Source organism: Heterodontus francisci, chromosome 15 (genome assembly GCF_036365525.1).
Source record: "Heterodontus francisci isolate sHetFra1 chromosome 15, sHetFra1.hap1, whole genome shotgun sequence".
NCBI classification, from domain to species: Eukaryota; Metazoa; Chordata; class Chondrichthyes; order Heterodontiformes; family Heterodontidae; genus Heterodontus; species Heterodontus francisci.
In genome coordinates this window covers 15,526,910-15,553,699 of record NC_090385.1, presented here as the reverse complement: position 1 = coordinate 15,553,699, position 26,790 = coordinate 15,526,910, and the positions used below count along the sequence as shown (strand labels likewise).

The following is a 26,790-nucleotide window of genomic DNA, read 5'->3' as shown; positions in this document are numbered from 1 at the left end:
TGAGGTCTTGTTGGGTTGGGCAGATCCCAAGTTCGATTCCTCTGTCCATGCTTATCTCAACCAGCATACCATTCAGGGGGATGGAAATCAGCCAGGTTAGGGAGGGGGATAAAAGCCACCCAGGGCCCCTGCACCCGAGGCCTGCTGTTAGTGCTCGTGTGTGACTGTTAGGGGAAGTCAGGATTGGACTCTATGATACCCCATTGATTGAAAAGCCTGTTAAGGCTCACAGATGAATAATGGGCACTCAATGCACTGCTGAGAGGGCAATTGCCATATTTGCAGCCAACAAGGAGTCAGCAAGTTCAGAGGAGAAGAAGGAAAAATATGGCACTGATAAAATATAACTCATGTTGAATCTTTCACCTTCCTTCTAAGTACAATCTTCGCTTAGAAATGGCTGCTTGAGATATCACTGCTTTAATGTTTAATGCATTCGTATGCCTTCCCTCTGCTATTTTAATGGAGATATTAACCCAAATGCTTCATGTGGGACAATCTTACTTCCATAACATAGAGAAAATCTCCCATTACCAAACAACGTACGGAAAATGAAAAGAAATCTAATTAGGTCCATCGAGGAGAGAATCCTTTTCCCTTTCTCTTTATTTCCACACCACCCTGCATCCCCGCCGAATAAGTTTTTTGATTAACTAGGTACAAAGAAAGAACTTGCTCAGGACATTCTAAAGCTTTTCACAGCCAATTAATTACTTTTGAAGTGTAGTTACTATTACATATGAACATACAAATTAGGAGCAAGAGCAGGCCATTCAGCCCCTCGAGTCTGCTCCACCATTTGATAAGACCATGGCTGATATGATTGTGGCCTCAACTCTAGTTTCCTGACTACCCCCATAACCTTTGACCCCCTTGTCAATCAAGAATTTAACTAGCTCAGCCTTAAAAATATTCAATGACCCTACCTCGACTGCTGACCGGGATAGAGAATTCCACAGAATAACGACCCTCTGAGAGAAAAAAAATCTCCTCATCTCAGTCTTAAATGGGAGACTTCTTATTGTTAAACTGTGTCCCCTAATTTTAATCTCTCCCATAAGGGGAAACATTGGAAACACAGCAATCATTGTGGGAGCTTGCTGTGCGCACTAACAGCAATTAAATAATGACCTGATCATTAGTTTTGATGGTGTTGGTTGAGGGAAAAATGTTAGCCAGGACAGCACAGGACTATTCTGCTCTTCTTTGAATAGCGCCATGGGATCCTTTACATTCCTCTATACAGGCACAGGGGTTCTGGGGTTAGTGTCTCATCTGAAAGACAGCGCCTCCAGCAGTGCAGCACTCCCTCAATAGTGCACTGGGACCGTCAGCATAGATTTGGTGCCGAGTCCTGGGCTGTGGAATTTGAACCCCAACTTTATAAATGAGTGCTACCACTGAGTCAAAGCAGCAATCAAAACAACAACTGCAACAGCAACTTATATTCAGATAACGTCTTTAATGTAATAAAACATCCCAAGGCACTTCACTGGAGCATTATAAAGCAAAATTAGTCACCAAGCCACATAAGGCAATATTAGGGCAGATGGCCAAAAGTTTGGTCAAAGAGATAGGTTTTAAGGAGCACCTTAAAGGAGGAAAGAGAGGAAGAGAGTTAGAAAGGTTTGGGAGGGAATTCCATAGTTTAGGGCCTCAGAAGATGAAGGCATGGCCACCAATGGTGGAGCAATTAAAATCGGGGATACTCAAGAGGCCAGAATTAAAACCCAGAACGCATATTTAAAAACTCAATACAAACTTCTAAATAATTGAATGCATCAAAGTGTGATGCATTTTTGCTGATTTCATTTTCATGTGAGCCAATCTAATTTTAACTTATTAGGGCTGTTATAAATTATTTCTCTATAAATATCAATGCTCACAAAAATGTTACTGCTAAATTGAACACTTCACTTTTGAGGTATTTTTCTCTCTCTTTTAGTTTTGACCATACATTATGCAATTTTGATGGTTTCTGTAAATGTTACAGCTAGACAATCTCTGACTCATTTCAGAGATAGCTGGGGCTCGAGCAGCCTGCAGGGTCCATGTGTGAGTAGGCGTTACACTTGCACAGTAATTGTGCATGAGCTATTCCCATACAGGGCATTCAACAGCCATCAATAAACTTCGCCTAACAATAATGCTAACAAGTTGCTTTACAGAATCATCAGTAAGTTCCCCTGTTTGGCTATAATATATTGCATTTGCTATGTATGTCGCATACTCCTTTATTTGGGCATCACCATCTGCCATTTCTGCACTGAGACCCTTCTACCAATTGGTAGACCTTCATAAGATCCTGAAGCTGCAGTTTCCCATACAGTATCTACAATATCATGAGTGTAATCTGTGTGAAGTGTGTGTCTTGACTTTCCAGGTGCAATACCATGTCAGATCCACCAGTTATATCTGACAGTTCTGAATGTGATGGCTCTTACTGCTGTTGATATATATTTTCCACCCTCCATAAACTTGAGCTCATCCAAAACTCTGCTGTCTGTATCCTAACTCGCACCAAGTCCCGTTCACCCATCACCCCTGTGCTCGCTGGCCTACATTGGCTCCTAGTCCTCAATTTTAAAATTCTCATCCTAGTTTTCAAACCCCTTCATGGCCTAGCCTCTCCATCTCTGTAACCTCCTCCAGCCCCATAACCCTCAGACCTCTACATTTCTCCAATTCTGGCCTCCAGCGCATCGATGTTTTTCTTCACTCCATCATTGCTGGTTGTGCCTTCATCTGCCCAGGCCCCAATCTCATGAATTCCCTACCTAAACCTCTCTGTCTCTCTCTACATCTCTTATGCTTATTAAATCCTACCCCTTTGACCAAGGTTTGGTCATCTGCCCTAATATCTCCTTATGTGACTTTTTCATTGGTAAGGCTGCTGTGAAGTGCCTTGGGACATTTTATCATGTTAAAGGCACTATATTTACACAAGTTGTTATTGATGATGTTGTATATATATGGAATCATTTTGACAGTGAGAGTCACAATATGAAAACTCATTAACCATGAGTATGGCACTTAGGGTTGCCAATTCTGGTTTGACAAATTATTGGAGATTTTATCACATGACCTCCTATCTCCAACCACCTTGCCCACTCTGCCTTTTCCCCATCTCCAATATTTTTCATAATTAATAAACTCAAGCGTTTCAAGAAAATGAAAAAGGAAACCCACAATTTTTTTTTAATGCCACTCCCTCCCTAACAGCACTGTGGGTGTATCTACACCATATGGACTGCAGCAGTTCACGAAGGTGGCTCATCGCCACCTTCTCAAGGGCAATTAGGGATGGGCAATAAATGCTGGTCTTGTCAGTGACAGCCAAATCCCAGGGAAGAATTTAAAAAAAAAATCTCCTGGGTTGTCTGCTGCAGTATCCATGAGATTAATCGTTAATTTCTGAAGCCTCCTGGACAACAGCGGTGCAGATCGGGCTATAAGACTGTGGCCTCAATTTCCTGTAATACTACCCCTTGGAGATAAAAACCTCTCAGTGAATGCCACTGGTCTATGTAACAGCCTCAACACCATACGGTGTAACAAGTGTTCAACCTTCTTATCGTAGGATCTAGCAAACAGCACAACCCCAACTAAAAGTTTTTTTTATTTAAAGCAGCCAAATGCTTAAAGGTATTTATTTTTATCAATCGAAAGGAAAAAAGAAAAATCTGTGGTCCCAAAGGAAATGTTTGTACTGGGACTTGCTTCCTTACAGAAATCAGTCTTTATCCAGGCTGTAAGATATTCATTCTTGGATAATTTGATGTTTGTTCATTGCAATCATGTTGAACTGGCTGCAGCTCACTAGGTGGGAAGAATCCCTGTGGTTGCTATTTGCTGTGACATTGTAAATACTTTGCCTGTGTAGCTTTCTTCCAGGATATTTTTTTTTAAAGAACAAGGTAGATAGATTTTTGTATCAAGGGTTTATGGAGTTAAGGCAGGTAATTGGAGTTGAGATACAGATTGGCCATGATCTAATTGAAAGGGCTCAAGGGGCTAAATGGTCTACCCCTGTTCCTTATGTTTCGAAGTTGTTCAATGCCAATAGAAGATGCTGGGGATACTAAGCAAGCTGATCAGTATCTCTAAAGAGGAAAAAACGGATCAACATTCCAGATGCAGATGTGTGCTCTGCCCCAAAATCTGGAACAAGGGTTTCTAGCTCTGGTGAAGGGTATGCTCCTGAAACATTAATTTGTCTTTTCTCTTTACAGATGCAAACTGACCCCCTATGTTCTTCTAGTATTTTCTGACTTTAATTCCCAGTTTCCAACATATGGAAATTATTTGTACTTTTAAATACGTTGCTTCAAAGTGGTTGACGGGAACATTTCTGATCATGTTGGAGCCTGTATTCTAATTAAGAAACTAGGATCTACAGATAAGATACATTAGTTTCATTGCAACTGTCCCAATTAGTGCTAATTTTGTTTGAATTTGCACGCACATAGTTATTGTTTTAAAGACTTCAAAGTCACTCTGTATTCATATTCTGTTCCACTTCTCCGCAGTCCATGTCACTGTTAACCTAAATAAAACAGGGAATTAATTGTCTCAAAGTGGAACATTTCTAAGCTAATATATTCCAGGATCCTTGGCAGCTAAAAATGTAACACTAAGGGACCAAAGTGAACTGAGTGCTGAATAAGTAGGTCATGAACATATGACTTGTGACTGTGAGAGAATGTAAGTAAGATGCCTTTTATATCAAAATCATGCTGCAGTTAAAATGTTTACAGCAGTTTTGCATCATTACCGCAATTTGCCAATAAAATAACCCCTGAATTTATTCCAAGCATCTGCATTCAACAGCTAAGGTCACAATACCCCTCAGCACATACAGCTCCTGGATCCGCAACAAGTCACTGTCAGGAAGAGCAGGGGGCAACAGATATTGAGAATTTCAGGCACATGATAATACTGTCATGGCATCTCAGCACTCCCCATATTTATCATCACCCACTCGCAGGTAGCTCACCTCTCAAATTTTATTGGCCAATTGATCCCAACAACATATTTTCTGCTGTTGCCTGATCAAAGCCAAGTAACTGACAACTTCAGGGCCTGTGTTATTGCTTCTTTGAGTGAGTCATTGGAACCCTTGAGCAAGTGATTTGCTGTAACCTGCTTTGCTCCAGTGATTTATGCGTGATGAATCGTGAGCATGAACCTGCAGTTCACTTTTCCAAGGAGCAGTATAAACCAATGTCAGCCTAATACACCCATGTTAATTCCTAGGCGACTGGAAATCCTTTGAAAATCATACTGGTCAATCCTTCACAGTTGCCTTAACTGAAACTAGTTTCCTTGTGAACTATCTTACCTTGAACGCCATAAATTTATGGTAGGGTTTTGGAGCCCATGCGTAGACTTCAACAGAATTCTTCAGAGCAATCACTAAGAATTTTATTCTTTCATACTTAACTGTTAAAAAAAGCACCAAACAAGTTAATGGAGCCCTTGTTCATTGCAGAATCAAGATTAGTTTATACATCAAAATGCTATAGATAATTTAGTTACATTATAATCATTAATAATCAGAACAGATTTAATAATACTGCTCAGAAGTAAGCCGGCTACTAGCCTGAGCAGCTGAGTGGCAGAATTGCATCCAACGAGATTGAGTTAGAATTCAGCCTATATTGGTAATTGACCACATGCGTGCTACATGCTGCAGTCAGTCACAAACCAATTTCTCAAATGGGCCAGAAACAGGTGTTACATCCCCTGGCTGACGCATTTTGAAAATCCACTGATGAGCAGCCCAATCCAAAATAGCAGGTGGCACACTTCCGATGTGGAATGAGCATTCCATATTCATCTCTTGGAGTCATCAAATTTCTAAACCATTATCTGTCAGCTCTCTGATACATACACAAATTTCTGTCATTACAACAGCACATTCATCTATCTCTGCCATTACATGTTAGAAAGAGATTTTAAACTTTCTTCTCAATTGTAAACCACACTAGAATATTCAAGGCCTGTCAACCTCTACACAAAAACTTGATGACAAAAGATCGCCTTTATTTCAATTCCATACTCAATAGCCTCTTTATTTAATGTTACAAGAACACTGAGAACTAGAAAGTGCCACAAAAATCACAGCCACAGATAATTGGTCATTTCGTGTTTTGGTTAGAGTGTATTCATCAGAACTGGCTAAATGGGCTCTGAGTATCTTCAGCACTTATAATTTTCTTTTCATCTTCACAGTGCTAAATTGACTTAGTGTGATCCACTTCAAGACTCAAGCTGAGTGAGTCTAGACAATTTAGTTTTACCTATCAGACACATTGGCTCGGACTTTGATATGAGCGTGAAGGAATGGGTTTCACCATTCTCACATGCAGTTTACCAGAGAATTATATAGGGCTTTGGTGAGACCACACCTGGAGTACTGTGTGCAGTTTTGGTCTCAATATTTAAGGAAGGATTTACTTGCATTGGAGGCAGTACAGTGAAGATTCACTAGATTGATTTCTGATGAAAGGTCACGAACTTGAAACGTTAACTCTGTTTCTCTCTCCACAGATACTGCCAGACCTGCTGAGTATTTCCAGCACTTTCTGATTAATTTCACTAGATTGGTCCCTGGGATGAGAGGACTGTCCGAAGATAAAAGGCTGAGTAAACTGACCTTATACTCTCTGGAGTTTAGAAGAATGAGATGTGATGTCATTGAAACACATAAGATTCTGATGGGGCTTGACAGGGTAGATACTGAGAGGCTGTTTCCCTTGGTTGGAGCATCTAACCAAAGTCTGCAAAGGGATACAGGGCACAGCCTCAGGATAAGGGGTCGATCATTTCAGACTGAGATGAGAAGAGATTTCTTCACTCAGAAGGTTGAGAATCTTTGGAATTGTTTACCCCAGAAAGTTGTGGATGCTCCATCACTGAGTAAATTTAAGGCTGAGATAGACAGATTTTTGGCCCCTCAGGGAATCAAGGGATATAAGAAAATAAGAAAGAAAGTAGGCCATATGGTCCCTCGAGCTTCTCCTGCCATTCATGGCTGATCTGATCTCGGCCTCAACTCCACTTTCCTGCCTGTTCCCCAAACCCTTGATTTCCCTCTAGTTCAAGAATCTGTCTATCTCGACCTTAAATAAATACAATGACACAGGCTCCACAGCTCTTAGGGGCAGAGAATTCAAAAGATTTATGACCCTCTGAGAGAAGAAATTCCCCCTCATCTCCATCTTTTAAGGTAATGGGCAAGAGAAGAAACAGCAACAGGAAGAAACGTCTTTTTACGCAGCGAGCGGTTAGGATCTGGAATGCACTTCCTAAGAGTGTGGTGGAGGGAGATTCAATAGAGGCCTTCAAAAAGAATTCAATAATTATCTGGAGAGAAAATTTGCAGAGCTATGGGGAAAAGTGAGCAGAGTGGGACTAGGTGAATTGCTGTTGCAAAGAACTGGCACAAACATGACGGGACGAATGGTCTCCTTCTGTGCTGTAATCATTCTAAGAGACCCCTTATTTTGAAACTGTGCCCCCTAGTTCTAGATTTCCCCATGAGGGAAAACATCCTCTCAGCATCTACCCTGTTAAGCCCCCTCAGAATGTTAAATGTTTCAATAAGATTACCTCTCATTCTTCTAAACTCCAATGGGTATAGGCTCAACCTGCTCAACTTTTCCTTATAAGACAACCCCCTCATCCCAGGAATCAACCTAGTGAACTTTCTCTGAACTGCTTCCAATACAAATATATCCTTCCTTAAGTAAGGAGGCCAAAACTGTACGCAGTTCTCCAGGTGTGGTCTCATCAACACCCTGTATGATTGTATCAAGACTTCCCTACTTTTATACTCCATCCCCTTTGCAATAAAGGCCAAAATTCCATTTGCCTTTCTAATTACTAGCTGTAACTGCATGCTCATATTTTATGTTTCATGTATGAGGACACCCAGATCCCTCTGTACTGCAGCATTCTGTAGTTTCTCTCAGTTAAATAAAATTTTGCTTTTCTATTTTTCCTACCAAAGTGGATAATGCCACGTTTTTCCACATTATACTCCGTCTACCAAATTTTAGCTCACTCATTTAACCTGTCTATGGGTTGAATTTAGTTGTGACAGTAGGGCTCCTGGCACCAGGCTGAAAGGGAGAACATGAACCCCGCCTCGGTTTTTGGAACTCCTGGCATGATTCAACAGCACCCGGGCACTTAAGTGCCTAGTGCCAGGAGCAACTGTGTCCTTAAGGATGGGGATCCCACCTCCAAGAGCTGCCAGCCAATCAGAGGGCTGGCAGCTCAGTAGTATCAGCAGCGCCACTAGGAGTGGTGGCCACTGCTGGTCCTACAGGAAGCCTGGGACCAGGCCCAGCACTGGAGCCCTCAGACCAGAGCTGAATGAGGCGGGAGGGACGGTGGGTGGAGGGAGGTGCACTGAGGTGCAGCCTTTGTCGCCAGGGGTCCTCAATAGGCTACTGATTGCCCACGGAGGAGCCACCCCTTCCAACCCTGCAGGGTGTGCCTTGTTTTGCTGGGTGACCTCCCCCCGTAGTGGAGGCTCCCCCACTGCTTGTTTAAACTCACTTAAGGGCGTCAATTGGCCTCTGGGCAGGAAGGCCGTCTTCGGCCTTTCACTCCCCCAAGTTAATCGCGGTGCGATGGGAAGGTGACGGGCCCTCTGCCCCCCGCCTTCCATCACATTTCTACGGGCCCCCTGCCTTCCAGCCTGTCTTTGGGGGGGGGGGCCCACTAAATTCCACCCCATATCCCTTTGCAGACTCTTTGTATCCTCCTCACAACATGCTTTCCCACCTATCTTTGTATTGTCAGCAAATTTGGCTACAAAACACTCGGTCCATTCATCCAAGTCACTAGTAGTTGAGGGCCCAGCACTGATCCCAGTGGCACTCCTCACTAGTTACAGTTTGCCAACCTGAAAATGACCCATTTATCCCAACTCTCTGTTTTATGTTAGTTAGCCAATTCTCTATCCATGCTAATATATTACCGCCAACACCATGAGCACTTATCTTGTGCAGTAACGTTTTATGTTTAACCTTATCGAACGCCTTTTGGAAATTCAAAAACACTGCATCTGCTGGTTCCCCTTTATCTATCCTGCTTGTTACATCCTCAACGAACTCTAATAAATTTGTCAAACATGATTTCCCTTTCATAAAACCATGTTGACTCTGCTTGATTGTATTATGATTTTCTAAATGTCCTGCTACTACTTTCTTAAGAATGGATTCCAGCATTTTCCCAATGACAGCTGTTAGGCTAACTGGCCTATAGTTAACTGCTTTCTGTCTCACTCCTTTCTAGAATAGGGGTTTTTACATTTGCGGTTTTCCAATCTGCTGGCACTTTTCCAGAATCTAGGAAATTTTGGAAGATTCCAATCAATGCATCTACTATCTCTGCAGCCACTTCTCCAAAGACACTAGGATGTAAGCCATCGGGTCCAGGGGACTTGTCAGCCTTTAGTCTCATTAGTTATCCTAGTAATTTTTTCTAGTGATAGTAGTTATTTTAAGCTCCTCCTTCTATTTTGCCCCATTGATTTTCTACTACTATTGCAATGCTTTTAGTGTCTTCTACTATGAAGACAGATACAAATACGTATTTAAAGTCTCTGCCATTTCCTTGTTACTCATTATTAATTCCCCAGTCTCATCTTCTAAGGGACCAACATTTACTTTAGCTATTCTCTTCCTTTTTATATATTTGCAGAATCTCTTACTCCCTGTTTTATATTTTTTGCTAGTTTATTCTCATAATCCATTTCTCCCCCTGTTTTTAGTCATCCTTTGCTGGTTTCTAAAATTTTCCCAATCTTCTGTCCACCACTAATCTTTGCAGCATTTTATGTCTTTTCTTTCAATTTGATACCATCCTTGACCTCCTTAGGTAGCTACAAATGGTTCATCCTTCTTGTAGAGTCTTTCTTTTTCATGGAATATATCTTTGTTAAGAATTCTGAAATATCTCCTTAAATGTCTGCCACTGCTTCTCTACCATCTTAACCTTTAAGCTATTTTCCCAGTCCACTTTAAACAACTCTGTCTTCATACCTTTCTAATTACCTTCATTGAAGTTTCAAAATCTAGTTTCAGACCCAGGTTTCTCACCCTTCAAATGAATGTGGCATTCTATCATGTTATGATCACTGTTTCCTAGAGGATCCTTTAATTTGAGATCATTAATTAATCCCGTCTCATTGCACATTACCAGATCTGGTTCCACAACATAGGGGGCCCATACACTACTTCCATCAGTGACTTCTTTCCCTTGTTATTTCTCATCTCCACCCAAACTGATATTTTGATATTCCAAGCCAACATCACTTTTCACTACTGCACTGATCTCATCCTTTCTAATTCACTTCCTTTTCCTTTTTGCCTATCCTTCCAAAATGTCAAGAACCCCTGAATACTCAGTTCCCAGCCTTGGTCACTCTACAAGCGCGTCTCAGTAACGGCGATCTGATTGTACCTATTTATTTCTATTTGCGCCATCATTCATCTATCTGGTTAAGAATGCAGCGTGCATTCTGATAAATAGCCTTTAATTTTCTCTTTTTACAATTTTTCCCTACTCTGACCCTATTTGCTGGTGCACTCTTATGTTTGTACAATAAGTGTCTCATTCTGTTACACTCTGGTTATTATTATCCATATCACTACCTTGCACAATTGTCTTGTCCTTTCTCTTTAACTTTTGAAATATCCGTTCACTTGAACTTTCCCCCACTATTCAGTTTAAAGCACGATCTACAGCCCTAGTTATTCGATTCGCCAGGAAACTGGTCCCAACACAGTTCAATTAAAGTCCATCCCAATTGAACAGCTTCCGCTTACCCCAGTACTGGTGCCAGTGCCCCATGAATTGAAACCCATTTCTCCCACACCAAACTTTGAGGCACGCATTCAACTCTCTGACCTTATTGACCCTATGCCAATTTTCTCGTGGCTCAGGTATTAATCCATAGATTATTATCTTTTGTGGTTCTACTTTTTAATTTAGCCCCTAGATGCTCATACTCCCTGAGCAGAACCTCTTTCTTAGTCCTCCCTATGTCATTGGTACCCACATGGACCACAACAACTGGGTCTTTCCCCTCCCACTCCAAGTTCCTCTCCAGCCTCAAGAAGAATCCCTTAACCCTGGCATCTGGCAGGCAACATAGCCTTCGGAACCCGGGCTCTTGGCTATATCTATCCCCCTAACTAATTGTCCCCTACCATTATTACATTCCTTTTTACTCCCTCAACTTGAATGACCCCCTGCATCATGGTGCCGTGATCAGTTTGCTCATCCTCCCTGCTGTCCCTGCTCTTGTGCACATAGGGTGCAAGAACCTCGTACCTGTTAGACAAATGCATGGGCTGAGACTCCTACAATGCTATCTTCTGGATCCCCATGTTTGCCTCACTCATAGTCACATCCTCCTGTGCTGGCCATGGTCGAAATCTGAAGTACTTAACCTAAGGGTTGTGACTTCCCCCTGGAACAAAGTGTCCAGGTAACTTTCTCCCTCCTGAAGCTTGGACTCAAGCTTATCAACTCTTAGCTGAAGTTCCCTGAGCTGCACACACTTAATGCAGATGTGGCTGTTGTGGATCACACAGCTGTCCATCAGCTCCCACATGCTACAGCTGCAACACTGCCATCTCTTTTTAACTAATTATGTTTTCAAGTTTTGAAATATCACTCAATTGTCTATTTTTACTTTTTAATCTAGGTAATAACCTAGTTAAATTTATTAAATTTAGTTATATGCTTTCGGTGTTCACTGTAACTCCGCCCACAGTCCTAATTTAACCCTATGGGGAGCAAGTGGGAAAGTGGCATTGAGGCAGAAGATCAGCCATGATCGTATTGAATGGCGGAGCAGGCTGAAGGGGGCATCTGGTCTCCTTCTGTTACTATTTCTTAAGTTCTTCTGACTCTTCACTAGCTTGTCAGTAGGGACTTTAAGGGGCCCAACTTTAACTCTGTGCAAGTGGGTGGGTTTTGAAAGGGTTAGAATTGTGCCCTGTCATCAAGCCTCTAACCCAGTGCAGTGTCCTCTATAGGGGATAGGAACATAGGAGCAGGAGTAGGCCATTCAGCCTATCAAGCCTGCTCCGCCATTCAATACGATCATAGCTGATCATCCACTTCAATGGCTTTTTCCCACACTATTCCCATATCCCTTTATGTCATTGGCATTTAGAAAGTTGTCAATCTCTGCTTTAAACATACTCAATGACTGAGCTTCCACTGCCCTCTGAGGTAGAGAATTCCAAAGATTCACAACCCTCTGAGTAAAGAAATTTCTCCTCATCTCTGTCCTAAGTGGCTTCCCCCTTATTTTGAAATTGTGTACCCTGGTTCTAGACTCCCCAAACAGGGGAAACATCTTATCTGCACCTATCCTGTCTATCCCTTTAAGTATTTTGCAGGTTTCAATGAGATCATCGCTCATTCTTCGAAACTCTAGCGAATACAGGCCCTGTTTCCCCAATCTCTCTCCATAGGACAGTCCCGCCATCCCAGGAACAAGTCTGGTGAACATTTGGTGCACTCCCTCTATGGCAGTAATATCCTTCCTAATGTTAGCGGACCAAAATTTATGGCATCTGTGAGCAGGGAGCCTCTTTAGGCAGATTACAAGCAGGAAGTAGAATAAACAGGAAGTATCAATTACATTTAAATCATTGCACAAGAAGTGAAATAAAGATTGCGATATACACAATTGATTAAAGGAGAGTTAAAAAAGTGAAAAAGAGAAAAACTATGAAAAAAATTATTTTTATTTTTCAAAAAGTCTGCAACATTAATTTTCACCTGAGGGAATAAAATTCCACACTTGTAAAATAATTATTTTAGGGCTAGAGAGGTTGTTCATCAGTCATTATCAATCATTATGCCATTAAACCTCCATTACTCCTGATTTACATACCCAAACTTTCCATCTGTCTTTAATGCGAGACTAGTGGGTGATTAGCCTGAGTTCATGCCGTGTCAGTGATCTCTGTGCAGCTTCCATTGGTGAAGATGGCAACAGTGCACCCTGTGGAGGAGCAGTTGTATCACTGATAGAAACCTCTGGACTTCCAGAGTCTGACCAACTCTGGGCAAGGCCGGGGTCAGTGACTGACATTCAAACAACGAGGGATCATTTAAAGGAGATGGAGGTGGGAATGGAGTTGGCGGTCTAGCTATCAGAGACTGTGTGTGACTCATGCTCTCCCCCAGCCCAGCTACACTGATCCCAACCTCCACAGATTTAATGCAGGATTTGAAGCTTTTTATCAATATAATTTATTTGCTCTGGTTGGGAGACGTCATTGAGTAATCCCACAGCAAAGAATTGGAGCAACACTTGCATAGTATAAATGAAGCTTTACTGTGGATATAACCTGTGCAATTTCAGACCAGAGGCAGAGTTAAGTGCACCATAAAAATGGGAAAACTGTGTCCAGTTCCTCAACTCTGACATGCTCACTTTGATGAAAAGCAAATGATGATTTTGAAGAATTTTGCTCTATGCCTTAATGTTTTACAGCTTATATACATTTGTTTGAAATCCTAAAACATCAGTACTTTCTACAGGGAAATGTTTTAATTGAATATTTTGCTTCTTTGGCTCTGTTTCGAGTTGTGATAGATGACAGCAGTATTGCAATATTCAAAGCAAATCCTTTAATAAAGTACTAATCACTGTATTTATCCACAGGCAGTGGAGCTGATGTCTTATGCTGCTTTCGCTTGTCAGTTTGCATTTATTTTTAAACAGTTACAGTGACAAGTAGAAGCTGCATTATTCCTGTCATCTTACCGATTCCTCTACTGAACAGTGTTTAATAAGGAAAAAAAATCTTATTTTTCTGATCTTAAGCATCACAGATCATGTTATGTTTCGAGCAGTTCTCCCTCAACATTGTTCCCTGCACTTGTTGGATCCCAGCTTCTGCTGTTCTTCACCCTTAAGCTTTCTCAAGCTTATTCTGCAATATTGGCCTCACTTCTGTACAGACCCTGATCTGATGGCATGCTGATCCAAACAGGATTCTGTTTTGGGCAGATATTCGTCAATACAATTTTGCAGAGGTAGTGCAACCTCCAGTTTTTTTCTCAGTTGAATAGCTGGTTGATAGTATTGTCGTCTTTAGCACTAAAGTTTGGCTGGTAAGGGTACAGAAATGGATACCAATCTGGTCAAGATGCTAATTTCTCAAGGATGTTGCCAAGACAACAACTTGCATTTATATAGCGCCTTTAATGCAGGATGTCAGAAATGCTCCATCCATCAATATTGGCGACCACGCTCTGGAAGTGGTTCAAGAGTTCACCTACCTAGGCTCAACTATCACCAGTAACCTGTCTCTAGATGCAGAAATCAACAAGCGCATGGGTAAGGCTTCCACTGCTATGTTCAGACTGGCCAAGAGAGTGTGGGAAAATGGCGCACTGACACGGAACACAAAAGTCCGAGTGTATCAGGCCTGTGTCCTCAGTACCTTGCTCTACGGCAGCGAGGCCTGGACAACGTATGCCAGCCAACAGCGACGTCTCAATTCATTCCATCTTCGCTGCCTTCGGAGAATACTTGGCATCAGGTGGCAGGACTATATCTCCAACACAGAAGTCCTTGAAGCGGCCAACATCCCCAGCTTATACACACTACTGAGTCAGCGGCGCTTGAGATGGCTTGGCCATGTGAGCCGCATGGAAGATGGCAGGATCCCCAAAGACACATTGTACAGCGAGCTCGCCACTGGTATCAGACCCACCGGCCGTCCATGTCTCCGTTATAAAGACGTCTGCAAACGCGACATGAAATCGTGTGACATTGATCACAAGTCGTGGGAGTCAGTTGCCAGCATTCGCCAGAGCTGGCGGGCAGCCATAAAGACAGGGCTAAATTGTGGCGAGTCGAAGAGACCTAGTAGTTGGCAGGAAAAAAGACAGAGGCGCAAGGGGAGAGCCAACTGTGCAACAGCCCCAACAAACAAATTTCTCTGCAGCACCTGTGGAAGAGCCTGTCACTCCAGAATTGGCCTTTATAGCCACTCCAGGCGCTGCTTCACAAACCACTGACCACCTCCAGGCGCGTATCCATTGTCTCTCGAGATAAGGAGGCCCAAAAGAATGTAGCAAGGTTCAACCCCTCTCAGCTTGTTATGACAGAGACAGATTAAAGACATGGAGGAGGAGTGTTAAAATGCCACTGGACTTTTTGCTCCTCACATCAGCTGAAGGTACAGAGGAACAGCCATGTTTAAGTCACTATTCCAGGGTTTTTGCAGCTCTTCCAGCAACATTATGGCAGACAAGTAGGAAATCTCCACAGAAATCTGCCTGATATTGTTTTTTCCTCACTAATCATGAGCAACACCAGAGCAGGTATGCCAGTCAGTACTTTTTTAATTAGTTCATGGGATTTGAGCATTGCTGGCTAGGCCAGCATTTTTTGTCCATCCCTAGTTGCTCCTGAGAAGGGGTGGTGAGTCGCTTTCTTGAACCGCTGTAGTCCACGTGGAGGGAGTTCCAGGCATCTGAGCCAGCGACAGTGAAGGAACAGAAATACATTTCCAAGTCAGTATGGAGTGTGACTTGGAAGCAAATTTGCAGGTGGTGGTGTTCCCACGCATCTGCTGCCCTTGTCCTTCCAGGTGGTAGAGGTTGTGGGTTTGGAAGGTGCTGTTGAAGGAGGCTTGACAAGTTGCTGCAGTGCATCGTGTAGATGGTATACACAGTGGCCATGGTGCACTGGTGGTGCAGGGTGTGAAGGTTTACGGTGGTGGATGAGGTGCTGATCAAGCAAGCTGCTTTGTCCTGGATGATGTTGAGCTTCTTGAGTGTTGTTGGAACTGCACTCATCCAGGCAAATGGAGAGTATTCCATCACATTCCTGGCTTGTGCCTTGTAGTAGTCAGGAGGTGAGTTACTTGCTGCAGAATTCCCAGCCTTTGACCTGCTCTTGTAGCCACAGTATTTATGTGGCTGTTCCATTTAAGTTACTGGTCAGTGGTAACCCCCAGGATGTTGATAGTGGGGGATTCAGTGCTGGTAATGCCATTGAATATCAAGAGGAGATGGTTAGGTTCTCTCTTGTTGGAATTGGCCATTGCCTGGCACTTGTGCACTGTGAATGTTACTTGCAATTTATCAGCCCAAGCCTGAATGTTGTCCAGGTCTTGCTGCATGCAAGCATGGACTGCTTCAATATCTCAGGATTGCTAATTGTGCTGAACACTGTGCAATCATCAGCGAATGTTACCACTTCTTCCCTTGTGATGGAGGGAAGGCCATTGATGAAGCAGCTGAAGATGGTTGGGCCTTGGATACTACCCTGAGGAATTGCTGCAGTGATGTCCTGGGGCTGAGATAATTTGCCTCTAACAACCACAACCATTTCCCTTTGCGCTAGGTATAACACCAACCAGTGGAGAGTTTTCCCCTGATTCCCATTGACTTCAATTTTTCTAGGGTTCCTTGATGCCACAATTGGTCAAATGATTTGATGTCAAGGGCAATTACTCTCACCTCACCTCTGGAATTCAGCTCTTTTGTCCATGTTTGGACCAAAACTGTAATGAGGCCTGGAGCCAAGAGCCCCTGGCAGAACCCAAACTGAGCATCGGTTATTGCTGGTAAGCACTGCTTGAAAGCAGTGTCAACGACACCTACCATCACTTTGCTGATGATTGAGAATAGACTGATGGGGGGCGGTAATTGACTGGGTTGGATTTATCTTGCTTTTTGTGGAAAGGACATGCCAGGGCAATTTTCCACCTTGTTTGGTAGATGCCAGTGTTGTAGCTGTACTGGAACAGCTTGACTAGGGGTGAGGCTATTTCTGGAGCACAAGTCTTCAGTACTACAGCAGGGATATTGTCAGGAACCATAGCCTTTTCTGTATCCAGTGCATTCAGCCATTTCTTGGCATCACATGAAGTGAATTGAATTGGCTGAAGACTGGCATCTGTGATTCTGGGGATCTCAGGAGGAGGCCGAAATGGACCAGCCACTCGACAATTCTGGCTGAAGGTGGCTGCAAATGTTTCAACCTTATCCTTTGCACTGATGTGCTGGGCTCTCCCATCATTGAGGAAGGGGATATTTGTGGAGCTTCCTCCTCTGGTTAGTTGTTTAATTGTCCACCACCATTCATGATTGGATGTGGCAAGGCTGCAGAGCTTTGATCTGATAGGTTCGTTGTGGGATCACTTTGTTCTTCCTATCGTATGCTGCTTACGCTCTTTAGCATGCATGTCCTCCTGTGTTTTAGCTTCACCAGGTTGGCACCTCATTTTTAGGTATGCCTGGTGCTGCTTCTGGCATACTCTCCTACACTCCTCATTGAAGCAAGCTTGATGATAATGGTAGAGTGAGGGATATGCTGGGCCATGAAGTTATAGCTTGTGGTTGAGTACAATTTTGCTGCTGGTGATGGTCCACAGAGCCTCATGGATGCCCAGTTTGCAGCTGCTAGACCTGTTCTGAATCTATCCCATTTAGCACGGTGGCAGTGCCACACAATATGATGGAAGGTATCCTCAATGTGAAGATGGAAATTCATCTCCACAAGGACAGTGTGGTGGTCACTCTACTAATACTGTCATGGACAGATGCATCTGCGACAGATACATTAGTGAGAGCAAGGTGAAGTAGGTTTTCCCTCACCACCTGCCTCAGGTCCAGTCTGGCAGATATGTTCTTCAGGACTTGGGCAGCTCGGTCAGTAGTGGTGCTACCAAGCCACTCTTGGTGGTGGACATTGAAGTCCCACATCCAGATACATTCTACATCCTTGCTATCTTTGCTTGTTCCAAGTGGTGCTCAACATGGAGAAGTACTGATTCATCAGCTGAAGGGGGGAGGGGGTGGTGTGCGGTGTGGGTAGTGGTAATCGGCAAGAGGTTTCCTTGACCCTGTTTGGTCTGATGCCATGAGACTTCATAGGGTCCATAGTCAATGTTGAGGACTCCTAGAGCCACTCCCTCCTGATTGTATTCCACTGTGTCGCCATCTCTGTTGGGTCTGTCCTGCTGGTGGGACATGACATACTCAGGGATGGCGATAGAGGTGACTGGGGCATTGGCTGTAAGATATGATTTGTTGACTATGACTGTGTCAGGCTGTTGTTTGACTAGTCTGTGGGACAGCTCTGCCAATTTTGACATGAGTCCCCATATATTAGTGAGGAGGACTTTGCAGGGTTGACTGGGCAGGGTGTGCCTTTGTCATCTCAGGTGCCTGGGTCAATGCCGGGTGGTTTATCCACTTGTATTCTTACTTGGCTTTTCTGTAGCAGTTTGATACAACAGAGTTGCTTGCTAGGTCATTTCAGAGGGCAGTTAAGAGACAACCACATTGCTGTGAGTCTGGAGTCACATATAGACCAGACCAGGTACAGATGACAGACTTCCTTTCCTAATGGATATCAGTGAACAAAATGGGTTTTCACAACAATCCAGCAGTCATGGTCACCATTATTGAGACTAGCTTTTTATTTTGTATTTTAATTCATGAATTGAATGTAAGTTCCACCAGCTGCTGTGATGGGATTTGAACCTGTTTCTCTGGAGCATTTGTCTGGCCCTCTGGATTACTAGTCCAGTAACATTGTAAATTATAAATTGCCCCTAGTATAGGTAGGTGGTAGGGAAATATAGGGACAGGTGGGGATGTGGTAGGAATATGGAATTAGTGTAGGATTAGTATAAATGGGTGGTTGATGGTCGGCACAGACTCGGTGGGCCGAAGGGCCTGTTTCAGTGCTGTATCTCTAAAGCTAAAACTAAACATTACCGTTCCCATAAAAATGGCAAGTTTTTCGTTCCCTGTTGTGAAAATCAAATTTTGGAATGTGTTCATTTTCACTAAGTCTTTTGAGTTGGATAATTAGATGTTTGAAGGCAGCCATTTCCAAGGGGGATCACCCACTAAAGCTGGGCCTTTCCTGCCAGAAGGTGCTTGTGAGATCCCATCTTCAGCAGCTACTCTTTACACTTACTGATCACCCTTCGTTATTCCTTTACTGTCCACGCATTTTTATATATTTGCTGCTCATCCATCATAAGAATATTCCTTTGGTCTCATCATCCCATAGTAAATGTGAGGCTTATTTTCTTCATGTTTGGTAATCTCAGATTAGATTGTCACGGTCATTTCCCAGGGCAAGGTTCAGTCATGGATTCTCAAACTGGACTCTCCTGTCCTCTTTCTGAAATTTGACAATTTGAGATCCTTTGAAGCATCTTAGAACCTATTCTTTTCTGCTCAGGTCAACATGTCGCCTGTTCCAATCAGTGGATAAATCCCAGTGTTGAGGTAAACCACACTGCTCCTCCCCCACCCCCACTCCCCACCCCGCTGCACCCAACATTTTTAGTTTCACTTAAAACATTTAGGTTCCCACATTAGGTGCCGATTCATAAACTTGGAGGTAGTTATGTTACTACATTTTCCTAGCCATTGGTTAGCAAGTCCTCAATGTAAATTAGATCACAAATTATGGACAAGGGCAAGAAGTCATGTGTGAATAAAAGCAAAATACTGCGAATGCTGGAAATCTGAAATTAAAAAAGTGCTGGAAATACTCAGCAGCTCAGGCAGCATCTGTGGAGAGAGAAACAGAGTTAACGTTTCAGGTCTGCGGCCCTCGATACAACTGAGTGGCTTGCTAGGCCATTTCAGAGGGCAGTTAAGAGACAACCTCATTGCTGTGTGTCTGAAGTCCCATGTCGGCCAGACCAGGTAAGGACAGCAGATTTCCTTCCTTAAAGAACATCAGTGAACCAGATGGGTTTGTACAACAATCCAGTAGTCATCAGAACTCAAAGGTCACAGACCTGGAACATCAACTCTGTTTCTCTCTCCACAGATGCTGTCAGACATGCTGAATATTTCCAACACTTTCTGTTTTTATTCATGTGTGAATGTGCTTCAATGTGGAGCCTTGCATGATTCAGAAGTAGGGCAGTACTACTGCACAGCCAATTCTCATTCCTGTCTCATAAGGCTGCACTCTGGGAGTGGAACCTGCCAACATTTCCTCATAATCTCCACAAGTAAATCCCAGCAATTAAAAAATAATGAGGACTACACAGGGCTTCTGTCATGAATTATATCAGCCAAATTTGATTCGCTGGATGAAAATGATGAACAGAAACATTTCACAGCCAAATACTGCTTATGCCTTTACATCTTTCCAACCTTGGCATGGAATATGAGAGATTAATTGGACGTTTTGATTCAATGAAGCACAACAGTAAAATACAAATCTATTGGTTTATAAATAATTTTCTGCAGAAAGGATGGAAAAATTCCAGATTGTTTGGAATGAGCCCCATCATTAATGCTTAGAGATAACGGTGGGTAAGATGGTTTGCTGGGGAACACAGAACAAAGTGTCCAAAGAGGCAGATGGCTCTTGGTTAAGCATAGCTTAGTACCAGCCCTGCAACACTGACACATTGACATAAAGGCTGCAATTTTATGGGGCCATTTTGAATGGGCTTAGAGGTGGGTGGGGTCATAAAATCGGGATGGAAGACAGGACCGAAAGTCTGATGTCTTCACATTGTTTCCGCATTTTACCGATGACGGCCGAGATGGAGGGCGGACTTCACACAGCGACACAGCAGGAGCACTTAACTGGCCAATTGATTGCAATTTGAATTTTACTAACGGTGTTTCAGAGCCTCGCCTGGTTAAAGGAGGCAGTAAGCAAGCAAGAGCGCAAAGCTGATTCTCTGCAGAACCCATCGAGAGAGTCAGCATGGTCTGCCAGGGTAAACAGAGCAGGGCGGGCACTGGCAAATGAAGGCGGTGGTGGGGGGGAAGTGCCAGCACTGCAGGGGTATGCTGCCAGGGTGTAATTGGGGCTGTGACTTGATCGACAAAAACATAAGTGAAAGTGGGGGAGCCGCTGTTTGGATGGAAAGTATTGCACACTAAGAGAGGCCACCTGCCATGGGTCCAGACTTCGGGGCCCCTGTTGAGGAGGAGCAGCAGAAAGGTCCAGGCACTTGCAGTGGGACATCAGCAACCTCAGGGCCAAGAAGAGTGTCTGCCTCTGGGTGGGGATGCCAGAGAAGGGTGCAGAGAGACAAACAAATTGCTTCCTGTGCACAGAAGAGGCTACCATCATGAGAGGGTGTCCAGTCCGAGTCGCAACTACTTTCAGATGTCCAAGTGGCAGTGTCTCCGAAGAATGCACCTCTTCAGGGAGGCTGTCACTGATCTGTTTTTTTTATTCGTTCATGGGATGTGGGCGTCACTGGTAAGGCATATGAACATACGAATTACAAGCAGAAATAGGCCATTCGGCCCCTGGAGCCTGCTCCACCATTCAACAAGTTCATGACTGATCAGTTTGTGTTTTGAATTCCACACTCCCATCAACCCCTTATAATCTTTGATTCCCTTGCCTAACAAGAATCTAGCTATCTCTGCCTTAAAATTATTCAATGACCCTGCCTCCACCACCTTCTGAGGCAGTGTTTCAAAGTCGCACAATCCTCTGAGAGAAAAAGATTTCTCCTCATCACTGTCCTAGAAGGGCGACCCCTAATTTTAAAACAGGGCCCCCTAGTTCTGGACTCACCCACAAGAGGAAACATCCTTTCCACATCCACCTTGTCAAGACCGTTCAGGATCTTATATACTTCAATCAAGTTTCCCCTTACTCTTCTGAACTCCAGTGAAAATAAACCCAGTCTGTCCAACCTTTCCTCATAAGACAACCTGCTCATTCCAGGTATCAATTTAGTAAACCTCCTCTGAACTGCCTCCAATGCATTTACATCCATCCTTAAATAAGGAGACGAAAACTGCACACAGTATTCGAGATGTAGTCTCACCAATGCCCTGTATAACTGAAGCATAACATCCTTACTTTTATTTTCAATTCCTCTAATAAGAAAGGATAGCATTCCATTAACCTTTTTTATTACTTGCTGTACCTGCATACTAACTTTTTGTCACTCATGCACTAGAACACTTAGATTCCTCTGCATCTCGGAATTCTGCAGTCGTTCTCCATTTAAGTTATACTCTGCTTTTTTATTCTTCCTGCCAAAGTGAACAACTTCACATTTTCCCACCTTATATTCCATCTGCCAGATTTTTGCCCACTCACTCAACTTATCTATATCGGTCTGCAACCTCCTTATGCCCTCTTCATAACATAATTTCCTACCTATATTTGTGTCATCTGCAAATTTAGCTACCATGCCATCGCTCCCCTCAAATAAGTCATTGATATAAATTGCAAAAAGTTGAGGCCCCAGCACAGACCCCTGCGGGACTTCGCTCATCACATCCTGCCAATCAGAAAAGGACCCATTTATGCATACTCCCTGTTTTCTGTCAGCTAGCCAATCTTCTATCCATGCTAATATGTTACCCCCTAGACCATGAGCTCCTAGTTTGCGCAACAAGCTTTTATGTGGCACCTTGTCAAATGCCTTCTGGAAATCCAAGTACAGTACATCAATGGGCAGCGTTTGTTGCCCACCCCAATTGCCCTTGAGAAGGGATAGGCAATAAATGCTGGCCTAGCCAGTGACGCTCACATCCCATGAATGAATTTTAAAAAAAGGTGGTGGAGAGCTGCTTTCTTGAACCGCTGCAGTCCCTCTGGTGCAGGTACACCCACAGCGCTGTTAGGGAGGGATTTCGATCCAGTGACAATGAAGGAAGGGCGGTATAGTTCCAAGTCAGGATGGCGTGTGGTTTGGAGGGGAACGTGCAGGTGGTGGTGCTCCCTGCGTCTGCTGTCCCCGTTCTTCTAGGTGGAAGGGATCGCAGGTTTGGAAGGTGCTGTCTAAGGAGCCTTGGTGCGTTGCTGCAGTGCATCTTGGAGATGGTACACACTGCTGCCACTGTACGTCGCTGGTGGAGGGAGTGAATGTTTGTAGATGGGGTCCCAATCAAGTGGGTTGTTTTGTCCTGGATGGCGTTGAGCTTCCTGAGTGTTGTTGGAGCCGCACTCATCCAGGCAAGTGGAGAGTGTTGCATCACACTACTGACTTGTGCCTTGTAGATGGTGGACAGGCTTTGGGGAGTCAGGAGGTGAGTTACTGGCTGCCGAATTCCCAGACTCTGACCTGCTCTTGTAGCTACAGCATTTATGTGGCTGGTCCAGTTCAGTTTCTGATAAATGGTAACTCCCAGGATGTTGATAGTGGGGGAATTCAGCGATGGTAATGCCATTGAATGTGAAGGGGAGATGGTTAGATTCTCTCTCGTTTGAGATGGTCATTGCCTGGCACTTATGTGGCACGAGTGTTACTCGCCACTTATAAGCCCAAGCCTGAATGTTGCCCAGGTCTTGCTGCATCTGGACACAGACTGCTTCAGTATTTGAGGAGTTGCAAATGGTACTGAACATCATACTATCATCAGAAAAAATCCCCATTTCTGACCTTGTGATGGAGGGAAGGTCATTGATGAAGCAGCTGAAGTCGACTGGGCCTAGGACACTGTCCTGAGGAACTCGTGCAGCAATATCCTGAGGCTGAGATGATTCGCCTCCAACAACCACAACCATCTCCCTTTGTGCTGGGTATGACTCCAAACAGTGGAAAGTTTTCCCCTGATTCCCATTGACTTCAACTTTGCCAGGGCTCCTTAATGCCTACTGGGTCAAATGCTGTCTTGATATCAAGGGTAGTCACTCTCAGCTCACCTCTTGAGTTCAGTGGTTTTGTCTATGTTGGCACCAAGGCTGTAATGAGGTCAGGAACTGAGTGGCCCTGGTGAAACCCAAGCTGAGCATCAGTGAGCAGGTTACTGATGTTTAAGTGGCACTTGATAGCACTGTTGATGAGACTTCTATCACTTTACTGATGTTTGAGAGTAGACTAATGGGGCAGTAATTAGCCAGATTGGTTTTGTCTTGCTTTTTGTGACAGGACATACCTGGGCAATTTTCCACTTTGTTGGATGAATGCCAGTGTTGTAGCTGTACTGGAACAACTTGGCTAGGGGTGCGGCTAGTTCTGCAGCATGTCTTCAGTACTACAGCCGGGATGTTGTCAGGACCTATAGCATTTGCAGTATCCAGTGCATTCAACTGTTTCTTGTTATCACGTGGAATAAATTGAATTGGCTGCTGACTGGTATCTGTGATGCTGGGGACCTCAGGAGAAGGCTGAGATGGAGCATCCACTTGGTACTTCTGACTGAAGATGATTACAAATACGTCAGCCTTGTCTTTTGCACTGGCCTCCTCCATCATTGAGGGTGGGGACATTTGTGGAGCCTCCTCTTCCAGTTTGTTGTCTATTTGTCCAGCACCATTCATGACTGGATGTGGCAGGACTGCAAAGTTTTGATCTGATTGGTTGGTTGTGGGATCGCTTAGCTCAGTCTATTGCATGTTGCTTCCTCTGGCATGCAAGTAGTCCTGTGCCGTGCTGCAGGATGAGCTGAGACCTATGGGGGTTGGTGGACACCCAATGCCAGTGGTGCTGAAGATCACCATTGCATTGAAACTCTACGCCTCTGGATCTTTCCAGGGATCCACAGGAGAATTATGTAGTATCTTGCTGTCTGCGCACATCAGTGCATCAAGGAAGTGACCAATGCCCTTTTCAAGAAGGCCAGCAACTGTGTGCACTACCGCACTGATCCAGACAGTCAAACTGAGAGGTCCATTGGGTTTGGGCATCACTAGATTCCCCCAGGTGCAGGGACTACATGCATGTGGCCATCATGGCTGGCACAGACCAGCCAGCGGCCTTCGTCATCAGAAAGGGCTTCCCCTCACTCTATGTACAACTGGTCTGCAACCACCGAAGACAGATCCATCAGGCGTGTGCACGGTTCCCGGGAAGCAGCCACTACGTCTGCATACTTCGGCCGTCCCAGGTGCCACAGCTTTTCCACCCCCACCACCCCCACACCCAACGTGTTTTCAGGGATGGATCTTGGAGACCCATTGAGGACATGACTACTTTCGCCTTTGAGGAATCCATGTACGGATGCAGAGGAAACAACAACTGGCACTGGGCAACCCGAGCAACCATGGAGCAGGCCATAGGCCTTCACAAGATGTGATTCAGGTGCCTTGATCAATCTGGGGGAGCCCTACAGTATGTCCCAGAGAGGGTCTTATGTATTGTGGTGGTCTGCTGTACTCCGCATAACCTGGTGCTGCAGAGGGGGGAGGCATTGAACAATGAGGATCTCGTGGATCACAATGTATCCTCCGATGATGAGGATGTGGAGTGGCTGGAGACCAGGTGATGCATGATGAAGGACCCCAGGGACCACAGATAAGGCACAATGAGATTTGTGCAAAGGAGGCTCAGGACACGCTTACACATTGTACGTTGTACCCTGAACCCATTTTCACTGGAATAAAATCAAAAAGTGCTGGAAATACTCAGCAGGCTTGGCAGCATCTGTGGAGAGAGAAGCAAAGTTAACGTTTCAGGTCAGTGACCTTTCATGAAAGGTCACTGACCTGAAACATTAACTTTGCTTCTCTCTCCATAGATGCTGCCAGATCTGCTGAGTATTTCCAGCACTTTTTGGTTTTATTTCAGATTTCCAGCATCTGCAGTATTTTGCTTTTACTTCCATTTTCACTGGAAGTGGTCCCCCATGGTTATCGAGGTCCGCTTAGAATAATTGAATTTCTAGATGTCAGACGGGCAACTTAAATCTTTAAAACAGAAATGACAACAGCCCTTTACACAGATATTCTAGACCAGTAAATGTTCCATCTTCAGAGAACACAACACTTACCAACTTTATAGTGAACACAGCCTTCCAAATCTCCAACTGAGACCCAGCCTTGCTTTTTTTCCACTTCAGGATCATTGTGCAAGATCTTGTTTCTTAGCCACGACAAGTAGTAAACTCGCAGCTTGTTCTTTTTCCCTGTGGGGTGGAACAGCAAAACAATGAACATTCATGCCCTGAGTCTGACCTGCATCTTACATATGGAATAACATGACACTGGACAATTGAAAATGGGATTCACTGCTGAAACACTGATGTTTGCGAATCACCAGCAAAATGTACATGAAGGGAGGTGACTGGCCTAGTCATGTATTACAGAGCGATCACCAATGCTGGGCCACCTTCAATGACAAGGAAACCCTACTGAAAATATTCTAAAAATGATTTTCTACCACATCTCCACGGGCAGCTCTGCTGGGCTTCCTTATGTGCGTGACAGCAATCAGGAAACTGATCCTTCCATTGCCAAGAGTGAAGATCGTCAGAAAACTAAGTCGCACATTGCGCCATTTATGAGACAGTGATAGTGCTGAGCAATCTACAACCTACAGTGTAAATAGAGCAGATGTCACAGGATCAGAGGTGAGGCTTCTGCTTGTGTCTGTTCATTGGCTTCAAACCTATCTATTGATGAATGTAAACTATTGACTATCCTACTCTATTTAAACGTGTCCCACTGTTAATCAGCATATTTGTACTGTTGTGAAATGGCATCCAATCTTGTAATCTCAATATCAATGTCATTCAACCCTGCATTTTCACAGTGGGGAAGCTAGAAATACTAACACCCAACCAAAATGCAGTCGTCTTCATGGTCGCCTTGTTAAAGTGATCTAAAGCCCTGTAATTATGTATCCAAAAATTGTGACTTCGATTTTAGCCCAGGAAAATTGCATTTAAGCAGAAGCTAGGTAAGCACATGAGGGAGAAAGGAATAGATTGACATGCAGATGGAATTAGATGGAGATGGGCGGCAGGAGACTCATGTGGAGCATAAACACTGGCATCAGCAGTTGGAGAGAATGGTATGCTTCTGTGCTGTAAGTTCTATGT

General features: G+C 44.0%; 1 protein-coding gene across 6 annotated transcripts in view; it reads right to left on the bottom strand.

Moving 5' to 3' along the window:
* The window catches only part of si:zfos-2326c3.2 (mitogen-activated protein kinase kinase kinase kinase 4), a 337,746-nt gene that overhangs the window by 40,748 nt on the left and 270,208 nt on the right, over nucleotides 1-26,790 (bottom strand). For all 6 annotated transcript variants that reach the window (XM_068047135.1, XM_068047137.1, XM_068047139.1 and 3 more), the window contains 2 exons: nucleotides 25,741-25,875; nucleotides 5,342-5,442 (listed from right to left, as the gene is read on the bottom strand). In XM_068047135.1, coding sequence (XP_067903236.1) covers nucleotides 5,342-5,442; nucleotides 25,741-25,875 — 236 coding nt within the window. The remainder of the gene's footprint in view (nucleotides 1-5,341; nucleotides 5,443-25,740; nucleotides 25,876-26,790) is intronic.